This window comes from Pelodiscus sinensis, chromosome 6 (genome assembly GCF_052426305.1).
Source record: "Pelodiscus sinensis isolate ZL-2025 chromosome 6, ASM5242630v1, whole genome shotgun sequence".
Taxonomy (NCBI): Eukaryota; Metazoa; Chordata; order Testudines; family Trionychidae; genus Pelodiscus; species Pelodiscus sinensis.
This window is the reverse complement of record NC_143057.1, coordinates 85,661,527-85,674,120: the sequence shown is the minus strand read 5'-3', so window position 1 is coordinate 85,674,120 and position 12,594 is coordinate 85,661,527. Positions and strand designations below refer to the sequence as shown.

The 12,594-nt window shown below is 42.6% G+C and overlaps 1 protein-coding gene across 3 annotated transcripts in view; it reads right to left on the bottom strand.

Annotated features, from left to right (window-relative positions):
* Positions 1 to 12,594, bottom strand: part of POLK (DNA polymerase kappa) — an 86,741-nt gene that overhangs the window by 21,040 nt on the left and 53,107 nt on the right. For all 3 annotated transcript variants that reach the window (XM_089779358.1, XM_006124268.5, XM_075932290.2), the window contains one exon: positions 9,375 to 9,528. In XM_089779358.1, coding sequence (XP_089635484.1) covers positions 9,375 to 9,528 — 154 coding nt within the window. The remainder of the gene's footprint in view (positions 1 to 9,374; positions 9,529 to 12,594) is intronic.

Here is a 12,594-nt window from a genome sequence, read left to right as displayed (position 1 = left end):
ACATTTTGTGAATTTATTCTTCTACACGGCTCCTGACAAAAGCAGGTTTAGCTATTTTACTTTTTTCCCCCATTTGCAAAGTTTAAATAATTATGTAGCTGAAATAATTTCAATTATCCCCTTTTATTAAAATATAAAAAATGTTACTTGTGGTTGGCCCAGGATTACATTTGGCCAGGAAATTTGAATTTCACTTTGGTGGGAAGCCATATTGAGATTTTTAGAAATGTTTTTGTCCAAAATTTAGATAAAAAGTTAAAACCTTTTAATTTTTAGTAGAAATGAAATTCTGCAATATTTTGTTTAAAAACACTAAAATGTTATCTCTGTGGGAATATTCTGGTGTTTCTAAAACAAGAGTGTCTAGACGTTCTAGTTCTGCAGCAGCCTGTGAGGTGGCCCCCCAACCAGGATACAGGAGATCCCAAGTTGCCTGGTACCTCAGCTGGTCTGTTGTAGCAGAATTCAGTCTCCCGGGGTTCCCAGCAGCAAGAACTACCCAGCCTTCCACGCAGCTCACTTGCTGGGCTACCAAGGAGACCAGGTTCATACTGCTGGGTAGGCTGTAGGAGAGCCAGGGAGCTTGTGAGCCCAGGTTCCCAAATTTCTTGTCATGTGGGCTGCTGAGGAACCTGGAAGAGTAGGTTACTCACCTTGTTCGTAACTGATGTTATTTGAGATGAGCGTCCCCGTGGGTGCTCCACATTAGGTTGGTGCGCCACCACCGAGCCTCAGAACAGAGATTTCATAGCAGTGTCCCTGGGGCCACACACGTTAGGCTGCAGGCATCACGTATGCGCGTGCCCTGCCTCCCATTCCTCAGTTCCTTCTCTAGTCTGAAATAATGGCTTGAGAAGGCCAAGATCCTAAAGCAGAAGGAACGAAGGGAGGGTTGTGGAGAACCCATAGGTACATTCATTTCGAAGAACGTCGGTTACTATCGAGGTGAGTAATCTCTTCAAGAGAGAGATGTCCCCATGGGTGCTCCACATTAGGGGACTACAAAGAAATTTCCCTTTAGGGAGGTAGGGACTTCGGATCTGGCAGAAAAGCAGTGAAAAGAACGGCCTTAGCTAGTTTCAGGTTGGAAAGAGATCCATGTAAATGCACAGTGCTTTGCAAATGTGTGGTGAACTTTAATGGAGCTTATTGTGAGGCCCACTTGTTTAAGGTGCAGAAGTTGATGATGGTAGGTAAGGAGGATGTTGAGGGAACCAGCTGGTAACAAGGAAGGGAAATCATGGCTGGCGTGGCCATGCTGGAGCTATAAGTATGAGATGGGTCCTGTTCCTCCTTATCTTGTGAACTACTCTGTTCAATAGGGGTACAGGAGGAAACACATAGGATAGGTGGGACATCCATGCGATGAGGAAGGCATCTCCCATTGATCCCTTGCCTATTCCTGCCCTGGATCAGAATAGGGGGCATTGACTGCTGGACTGTGTGGCAAACAAGTCTATGATAGGGTGACTCCACAGGCGGAAGATGTCCGTCAATATGTGTGGATTCATTTGCCACTTGTGTTCCATCGGGAGGGCTCTGCTGAGTGAATCTGCCACTGTATTCAGGGGGCCTGGAAGATGCACTGCAGTGATAATTGTGTTGTATTTCAGGCACCAGTTCCAAAGTCTTAAGGCCTTTGTGCAAAGTGCTCGAGATCAGGCTCCACCCTGATGATTTATATAAAGCACTGCAGCGACATTGTCTATGTACAGTCTGATGTGGCTGCTGGCGATTAATAGGAGGAATTTGATGCATGCATTCCTGACTGCCCACAGTTCCAGGACGTTTCTGTGCAAGTTCTTGTTGGTGCTGGACCACGGGCCTTGGCAGGTGTGACATTGTAAGTGGGCACCCCATCCTGTATGAGATCTATCTCCATGATGACAGATACATGGTTCTGGTGCATGCCAGAGGACTCCAGAACAAAGGTTCCATAGGCTCAGCCACCAGCGTAAGGATTCCTTTGCTATTTCTGGAAGGACTAGGGATTTGGATAGCGGACGGACATTGGGTTTGTACATCTGTCCCAGCCAGCTCTGTAAACATCTCGTGTGCAGATGCACATTGCTGACTATCAAGTTGCATCCTGCAATGTGCCCCAACAGCCAATGACATTTGAGTGCTGCTGTGCGGGGGCTGGATCGTAAGGTATTTACTGAGGCCACAATTTTTTGAAAATGGTCTGTAGATAGGGATGTGGTGGCCATTTTCGAATCGAGGCATGCTCTTATAAACTGTATTTTTTGTGTAGGAAAGAGCGTTGATTTGGTTTTGTTCACCTGAAGGCCCAGGTGTCAGAATAGGTGTCTTGTGACTGACAGAGAACAGCAGGAATTGTTGTGTGAGCGCGACTTGAGAAGCCAGTCGTCTAGGTAAGGAAATATGATAACACTTTGTTTCCACAGGTACGCTTTGACAACTGCCAGCACATTTGCCATAGATCGTCCGAATGGAAGCATTTTGTATTGGTAATGTTGAGAATCTACAATGAAATGAAGAAAACGCCTGTGAGCAGGGTGGATGGCAATGTGAAAGTATGTATCTTGCAAGTCGACGAACGAGAACCAAAAATCCTGTTCCAATGCTGGTAATATGGTAGCAAGCGTTACCATCTTAAATTTTTGTTTCTGAACAAATTTATTGAGGGCTCGAAGGTCTAGAATGGCCCCTAGTCCCCCAACCTTTTTTCAGTCATGAAGTAATGGGAGTAGAACCCTTGCCCCTAAATTGTGTGGGGACTGGTTCAATTGCCCCTATGTGTAAGAGGTGCTCTACTTCTTGTTGAAGAAGGATCTTGAGAGAGTGGTCCCTGAAAAGGGCCGGGGAAGTGCGTGGAGAGGGAGTATGGACACAAAGGGAATAAGATAGCCTTTTTCAATTATCTGCAGGACCCATCTATCAGAGGTTACATGTTCCCAGTTGTTGAAGAAGGGCAACAATCAATGATGGGAAGAGATTAGCTTGTGTTGCTGGTGTTAGAATAGGTGAGAGGTTCTCCAGACCCTTGACCTGATGATCAAATTTGCTTGTTGGACTGCTGCGACTGTTGGGAATTGGTAGAGGGAGGGAGGCAGCATTGGTTTCTGCCTCTGCCTCTGTTCTGTTGCTGCTGGTTTTGTCTATTGTAGTGTTGTGCATATGGAGGGGATCAATGTTTCGGGTAGGGCTGATACCTGTATTGCCTTTTTCTAGGTACTTGGTTGTAATTCTCCAAAGATCGAAGGATCACTCTGGAGTCTTTCATGGAGTGGAGAATTTCGTTTGTGTTCGCTTCAAACAACTTCTGGCGGTCGAAAGGCAGATCTTCTACTGTAGATTGAATCTCTCTAGGGAATGGAGTGGAGCTAAACCATGATGCCCTCCTCATTACTACCACTGTTGCTGTAGAACGTATAGCCATGTCAGTGGCGTCTAAAGCAGCCTGTAATACTGTTCTTGCAATCGTGTGACCCTCGGGGTATGTCTAGACTATATGGCTCCGTCAACGGAGCCATGTAGATGAGTTTAGTAGACATAGGAAAATGAAGTGGCGATTTAAATAATCGTCGCTTCATTTACATCAAAATGGCCGCTGCGATGTGCCAGTCAGCCATTGTCAACCGCTCCGGTATGCCTCATGAAAGGACATTTACCGGAACAGTCGACAAAGTCTTCCCTTGTCAACCATGGCACGTCCAGACTGCCCCGCTTTGCCGCCAAACAGCTGACTGGCACAGCGCGGTGGCCATTTTGATGTAAATGAAGCGGTGATTGCTTCATTTTCCTATGTCTAGTAAACTCATCTACCTGGCTCCGTCGATGGAGTCATGTAGTCTAGACATACCCTCGGATACTAGAGCTTTGTAGTGTTGCCTTTTAGCTTCAAGAACGTCTACAACAAAGTCATTCAGCTTGGTGTAATTCCTGTAATCATGTTTGCTCAATAAAGCTGCGTAATTTGAAATGCGAAATTATAAAGTAGAAGTAGTAAATATTTTGCCCCCAAATGCGTCAAGCCTTTTGCAATCGCGGTCTGTTGGGGTAGACCAGTATTGTTACTGCTTGGATTTCTGTTGTACAGCTTCCACCACAAGAGAATTAGGTGCTGGGTGAGAAAAAAGAAATTCCAAACCTTTGAGTGGGACATAATATTTCTTATCAGTTCTCTTAGCCGTAAAAGGGATTGAAGCTGGAGTTTGCACACCATCCTTGCCAGTTCTATTAATACTGGATTAATTGGCAATGCTATGTTTGATGGTGTTACTGAGTCCAGTATGTTTGTTAGCTCATGCTGATTTTCCACAATCTCTTGAAGAGGACTATTTAATTCAGCAGCTACAAGCTTAAAAAGGTCTTGGAAACGTGCAGCATCATTAGAAGTCATTGAAGCTGGGGCCAGAGACCCTCCCTCCACTGGAGGGGGGGCTCTTTGGGTCAGGAGGGGTTGCTGCCTCCTGTGTAAATTGGTCCCCTTCTTGTATTTGTTTGGAGGCGAAATACTGCACTCTGTGTCATTTCAGGCCATGCTGGTATTTCTGATAATATTGCCATTTATCCCAGTATTGGCAGTAGGGGTAAGGCTAAGGTGGAGGTACCTAGGGATTGCCATAATATGAAGGCATATTCCCAAAACTAGAAGAGTAAATACTCTGAGCTGGGTAAGGAGAATTCTCTGGTAAAAAAATCCCTAGAGAAGTCATCATCCGATTCGGATGAAGATCTTTCCTGGGAGAGTGATCTCTGTGATACTAACACAGTGGGAGAGCTCTCAGGTTGTAAAAATGGTGAGTTAAACGTGGATGAGACTACTAAGTCTCTGTGTTGAGTGTAATGCCCAATAGGTGTTGTCGGTGATGTAGTGGGGAGCACGGAGGATGAGGTGCTGAATTATGCCGAGGGCAGTTGTGCCGCATTAGGTGACTCTGTGGTGGCAGCTGAGGTGCCTGTTAACGTGATTGGCTCCACGTTCTCGTGCTGTGTTGGCAAGATCGTATCAGTGCTGGATGGTGCTGCAGCTAATGAGGCAAGCAATTTGAAGCCTGTCACCTTAGAGTGCATGCATGCTGTTTGTCTCTGCTGGGGGCTCCAGAGACGCCAGCAACATCATACATGCTGAGGCGCGGTGCTGCCACTGCTCTCAGCACTGGCTGTGAGGGAGATGACCACTTCAGTGCTGTAGCCCCTTGAGGTGCTGAGGTGACTCGCTTTTTGGCGGGCTTTTTGGATCCCCGCTGCTTGAGATCCTCAGTCTGCTGGCCCAGATCAGAGGCTGGTCGAAGCGAGTTTTCCAATAAAAATAACTTGAGGGGGAGGTCTCTGTCTTCCTGCGCAATATGGGCATTTCTGAGAGATATGCTGCTCTCCGAGGCAGAGGACACATTGTGAGTGACCATCCGATATTGGGATATGCTCTTTACATGAGATGAAGCACTTAAATCCCGGTGAGCCAGGCATGCCTATGGAAGGAGTCAGAGACTGCAGGAAGGGATTAACTGGGAGAAAAAGAAAAAAAACCCTTATACTAATAAATATTTTTAACTAACAAAGTAATTAACTATTTAAAACTCACTAACTAATTAATGAATTTAACTGGTTTTATGAAGCATAATCATGTAGACACGAAGCTAGGAAGTACTGCTGAGTCCATCTGTAGATGGAGGTAGTAGAGAAGGAACTGCAGAGTGGGGGCGGGGAGTTCGCATATGCATGATGCCTGCAACCTAACAGCGCATGGCTGCTGGTGCGTGTGTATAAAGCCCCAGGGACACTGCTATGAAATCTCCGTTCTGAGGCTAAACAGCGACGCACCAACCTAATGTGGAGCACCTACGGGGATATCTCTCTTTCAAAGCCTTAGTAATCTGTGCTGCTGAGGAGGTGAGGGGTTGCCAATGCAAGAGTTGTAAAAAGATACACATACAGAACACATAGCTTTTGATGAATATACATTTTTAACAGAAAAATATCCCATTGAAAATTTCTGATTAGCTCTATTCAACATCTTCTAGATGTACCCAAACGCATGAAATTCAGTGTGAGGCCCTGCAGTGCAGCTTGCAAAAGCACCAAAACTGGGAAGGTAAACAGAAAAATATTATGTACTTAGATAATATGGAAAATATTACCATATTAGAACAGCTAAGAGACTTGTTAAAAAGAAAACAGTAAAAGAGTGGAAAGAACAAGTGGGAATAGATGTGTTTGTGAGATCAAGTGTAAATTATACAGCATCGTGGGGAATACTCAAGCCCACTGTGTCTTTGAGGGAGAAAAAGAAAAAGAAAGGCTTTTTATGCTGATTATGGCCCATGGCAAGAGCAAAATAGCAATTCCACGTGTACTCATCACCTGAAGTTTGGGGAAGGGAATGTATGTGTGGGAAGAGCAGGGAAGGAGAGGCCACATAATAACATGTCCTCTCCTCCCCACAATTAAAGCACTTATGTCATTAAGGAAAAGGATTTCACTGTCAAGGTTCTAAAGGCTTATTCTAACATCAAAGAAATATACCGTGAAAGTGTCTTTTTTAATAATAATTTTTCTCCATAATAGTTGGAAGGAATTTTTATGTTAAAAACCATAATTTAAAAAACCAAATATATGCTACTATTGCAGCATATTAAAACTGATTATTAAAAATCCAATTATTAAAACAAAATTTAAACATTTTTTAAATTGTGATTATTTACTTTTGTGGACTTCACTTGACTTGGAAATTAAAATAGACTAGTCAGTCAGTTTCATGAAGTAGCAGAATGTTGCCATATCTGGGTTGCAAACACTGAAAAGAAATATTAACATCCAAAACAAAAAAAATTGTTCATTGAACTGTTTATAAAGTTCCTACAATATTTCTATTAGTACAGCTTTCAATTATTTTCTTTTAAATACACAAAGTCTAATACAAATTTAGGGGCAAATTACTTTAAAGATTCCCTTAAAAACATAACCTCAGTGTAAAAAAAAGCTTTGCTTATAATCTTATTTTAAAATATCTAAACCATTTGCCCTAAGTTCTCCTCTGAAAGAAAATTCTTTAAATAGACTTCTTTGCCAATGTCAACAAGAGATCTGCTATGTAAAGTTTGTAAGTCATTGCAAAATGGTAGATAAGATCCCAGGGGACACAAGTAAAAGACAAAAAAAGTTCAGGAGATTTTTGCAGTTTTTAAAAAAGAGATGTTATTAAGGCCAAAAGAGAAAACTATACTGATGCATAGGAAAGACAGGAAGTGAGGACACCCTGGCTTTCCCAGAAGATTTTCAGTGATCTGAAACTGAAACCATCATACAAGAAGTGGAAATTACATCAAACTATAAAGAATTAATATAAAAACAAAAGAAAACAAAAACAGAATCAAGCTGGAAGGGCATATTGAGTGGGATTTGGCACTGAGTCTGGTTCCATTCAATATTTTCACAAATGAGTTGAATAATGGCATAGGGAGTACACTTATAAAGGTAGAAGATGATACCAAGCTGAGAGGGGTTGCAGTCACTTAGGAAGACATCATTAGAATTCAAAATGATCTTAAACTAGAGAAACAGTCTGAAATAAATAAGATGAAATTCAATAGCAAATGCAAAGTATTACAACACTCAGTAAAGAATAATCAATTGAACAAATACAAAATGGAAATGACTGTCTATAAAGAAGTACTGTACAAAAGGAGTCAAGGGTGATAGTGGGTCACAAACTAAATAAGAATCAACAACGTAATACTATTGAAAAAAGCAAACATTGTTTTGGGACGTATTAGCAGGAGTGTTGTAAACAGGACACAAGAAGTAATTCTTTCACTTTATTCCATGCTAATTAGGCCTCAACTGGACTACTGTGTCTAGTTCTGGGTGCCACATTTCATGAAAGATGTGGATAAACTGGAGAAGATAAATAAAAATGATTAAAGATCTAGAAAACATGGCCTATTAGGAAGACTGAAAGAATTGGATTTGTTTAGTCTGGAAAAGAGAAAACTGAGAGGGAACTTGATAACAGCTTTCAATTACCTAAAAGGCTGTTTTAAGGAGGAGGAAGAAAAAATATTTTCCTTAACCTCTGCAGAATAGGACAAGAAGCAATGGGCTTAAACTGCAACAAAGGAAGTTTAGGTTGGACATTAGGAAAACCAAACAGTTAGTGTAGTTAACTACTGGAATAAATTGCCTAGGAAGGTTATAGAATCTCCATCATTGGAGATTTTTTAAGAGTGAGGTAGACAAACCCCTGTCAGGGATGATCTAAATGGTTCTTGATCCTGCAGGGGACTCGACTTGATGACCTCTTGAGGGTCTTTCCAATTCTAAGACTCGATGATCATTCTGGGACGTATTAGCAGGAGTGTTGGAAACAAGACACAAGAAATAATTCTTCTACTCCACTTCACGCAGATAATGTGTCAGATGGACTACTGTCCAGTTTGGGGCACTATACTTCACACAGGGAAGAGATGGTCAAATTGGAGAAAATCCAGGAGGAGAGCAACACAAATGACTGAACTCTAGAAAACATGACCTATGAGGAAAGACTGAAGAAACTGATGTTATTTGATAATAATTAGTTCTGCCTCAGAGCAGGTAACTGGACTAATTAACCTGTTGAGGTCGATTCCAGTCCTATAGTTGTATGGTTCTCAGTATCTGACTCTACAAACCTTTAACATATGGAACCACCACTGACTTCAATGCGAATTCCATGTCCTGAGAGTTTGCAAGTAGTATTAAAAAATGTAACCTGTTCATTTAAGCATAAACTGAGTTATTTTGAAGACAGACATGCCTAAGTGAACACTTGCCAATATGCAACACGTCTATAATGCCTACTTCATTACATCTCTGTTCTGATAGAAGATGGGCCAGTGTTTTTCAGTAGAATTGAAAGATTTGTTCTTGTTTATCTCCTCAGTGACCTTCTTGATATTTTTCAAATACTGAGAGATGTAAATGATGCCATTTTTGCAAAAAGTCAATAACTAGCACAAGACTTTGTCACAAAACTTTTTAATTGCCTCAATGGTAAATCCAGCCGTGGGAATTTGCCTCTCCACATTCAAATAGCAAATTCAGATATAATCATCTTTTAATCATTCTTTATTTTTGAAGAGTTATTTTCTGATGTATTTTTTTTCTTACACTTTAATGGAGCATGCCTCTGCAACATGGTTTCTCACACTTCTAAAATGAAGTTAGGGCTTACATACTATGGAGCTGATTGCATTGTGCTATAAAAGACTTATTCAGAGAAGAGATCCTCTATGATAGGGAACAGATTTGTTTAGATGTGAGAACTGACTACAAAGCCATAAACAATTTCATATCTATCTATCTAATTTCAAATTTACTATGCTAAATTGTAAAAGATAAATATCTATAATATTTAGTCATTTGGTTACCATTTTTTGCAATGTTTTCTCTTTTGATGGAGTAACTTCTTTTATCTTCAGGCCAGTTCTGTCTTTCCTCTAAGTACTCTGTTATGTTCAAGTAGGCTTCATCTAGGCCAATGGGCATAAAACTAGGATCATATTCAGCCAGTATTTCTCTAACCTTGATAAACACAAGGGAATACGTTTAGCTGTGCTGCAAGGGCAAAACATGCTGGTCTGCGTTAAAATGCATTTGATACTTTTGCAATAACATGCTTACTTTGTACATCCACTGTGACCAACCACCAGTATCATTATTGTAAGTATTTATGAAAAAAATAATCTACTGACATGACAAATTTCTACAATTTCAGTTTGTCATTTAAAAACAGCAAGTGAATATTACACACCAGAACAAAAACCAGGCACTCTGAGCAATGCAGATTTCACTGAAGAGGCAGCTGTGAGATGTATGCTTAAGTGGCTACATACTCTCACATCATTAGATTCACATTACACTGTGGTAACCATGTGAAAAAAGTTCAGGAGATTTGTTAGTTTATCCAAAACTTGAGATGCATATGTGATCTAATTCAGTTTTTATGTTGTGCTGTGATTTCCACTCACATTTGAAGGATACAATACATTTAATTTCACATATGGAAAACTAGTTGCCTAATAGGAGAAAACTTTAACCACAGGAAAAATAAATTGTGACTGACCGTTTGAAGATATTTTAATGTAGTTATTGAGGAGAGCAATGCTTAGTGCTAGTTATAGCTGTGACAATCATCATACAATTCACTTTGATTTACATATTGCAATTCTTTTGATAAATTACAGGAAAATTGTGGCTTCTTATACCTAAGATGTTATAATCATTGCTCTAACCACACCAATACAGGCAGTCCCTGAGTTACGCGGATCTGACTTACGTTGGATCCGCAGTTACGAATGGGGCCCTCCCTCTCCCTGGTCTCCAGCAGACCAGGGAGAGGAAGCAAAGTGGTGGAACACGCGGGCAGCGGACAGCCCAGACGCATCTGGGCTGTCCGCTGCCCGCGTGTTCCGCCGCTTTGCTCCCCGTCCCCCTGGTCTGCAGACCAGGGAGACGGGGAGCAAAGCAGAGCAAAGCCGCGGAGCCCGAGGGCAGCAGGACAGCCACGGCGCGTCTGGGCTGTCCCGCTGCCCCCGTGCTCCGCGGCTTTGCTCCGGACGCCTGTGGTACAGCAGCTGGGGCGCTGCCAGTTGGTCCCGTAGCGCCGCTCTGGGCGCTACTGGACCAACCCGGCAGCACCCCAGCTGCTCTGCCCCAGGCGTCCCCAAGTCAGCCGCTGCTGAAACTGACCAGTGGCTGACTACAGGAAGCTCCTGCCCCGGGCTTCCTGGAATCAGCCGCTGATCAGTTTCAGCAGCAGCTGACTTGGGGATGCCTGGGGTTCTTAAGTTGAATCTGTATGTAAGTCAGAACTGGCGTCCAGATTCAGCCGCTGTTGAAACTGATCAGTTTCAGCAGCGGCTGAATCTGGACACCAGTTCCGACTTACATACAGATTCAACTTAAGAACAAACCTACAGTCCCTATCTTGTACGTAACCCGGAAACTGCCTGTATGTAAAATAGCCTCTCCTTACAGAACTAGTATGTAAAAGTACTGTTTTTAAATCGGATTATGACATTTCCTTGTATTAAAGGAATTTTCTATTTATTTAATGGAGATGAGTTTGACCTTAAAACCCATTTACGTCTATCAGATCTTTATCTCCCCAAACCACTCACAGTGGTCATGTCTGGTTTAAATATTTGAAGTTCTTATGAAATGCAAATAGCAACATCTTAGAGTAAATGATAAAAATACAATTCTGATGCTTATTTTTGTAGTTTAAAATATTTCATTTTCACTATAAAACGAGAATTTGAATCAAATTTTGTGATTTAAATCTTTAAGGATAGTCATGAGTCATTCCTCTTCTTGAAAGTGACTAAAAACAGGAAGTAACCTTTGTGCAGTAACAGTGGTTCTTCGATATGTGTCCCCATGGGTTCTCCACTCTAGATGTCGGGCTCGTCCCAGCACCGCTGGTTCGAGGTTTTCAATAGCTGTAGTCAGCCGGACTGCACATACGCAGTCAGTGTATCGTGCCTTTCCGTTGTCACGCGCGGTCCAGTTCCCGCCAGTTCCTCTCACCACTCGGTATCTGAAATGAGAAATGAACAAGCCCCGGAGCGGGGAGGAGGGCAGGACATGGCGCATCCATGGGGACACATCTCAAAGAACCATCGTTACTGCACAAAGGTGAGTAACTTTCTGTTCTTCTTCAAGTGGTCCCTGTGGGTACTCCACTCTAGGTGACTGTAGAGCATTAGCCAGTATGTGCTCCAGATCAATGTTTATTTGCGACTGACAGTACTGCTGAGACAACCATTGAGTCCGCAGCTAGACGTTACACTCTTGCGTAATGCCCCATGAGCACAGTGCTGGAAGCCCAGGTGGCCAACCGGCAAATATCGCTCAGTGGGACTCCCCGAGCGAAGGCTGTGGAAGTCGCTACCACTCTCATGGAGTGAGCTTTCAGTTGTGAGAGAAGGGACCTATTTCTAATAGAGTTACAGGTGGTGATACACGAGCCTATGAGTCTTTCAATAGGTTGGCTGGAGAGCGCATTGCTCTTGGACCACTCCGCAATTGACACTATTAGCCTCTCTGTCTTGCGCCATTGTTGAGTTCTATTGATGTAAAAAGAAAGTGCTCAGTGCACGTCGAGAGTGTGTAGTGAAGCTTTTCTCTGTGATGGATGAGGCTTGGGATAAAAGGATGGGAGTACAATGGGCTCATTAATATGAAACAACGAGCAGACTTTAGGAGTAAAGGCTGGGTGAAAATGCAACGTGACCGAGTCTTTAGAAAATGATGTAAATGGTGGAGGTGCCATCAGTGCGGCCAATTAGCTGGCTCTGCGCGCTGATGTAATCGCCAGTAGAAAAACTACTTTCCCAGTCAACATTTGGAGAGATATGGTTGCTAGTAGTTCAAACGGAGGATAAATAATGGCATCGAGCACTAAATTGAGATTCCACGGGGGGTGGTCTACGAGGGGGATGAAGGTTTGTCAGGCCTTTCAGGAAACTTTTGGTGGCAGGGTGGGAAAATATTGCAAGTCCCTCTATGGGATGATGAAGAGCACTAACAGCTGCCAAATGCACTTTCAGAGATGAGATAGAAAGTCCCGAGTACTGCAGATGGAAG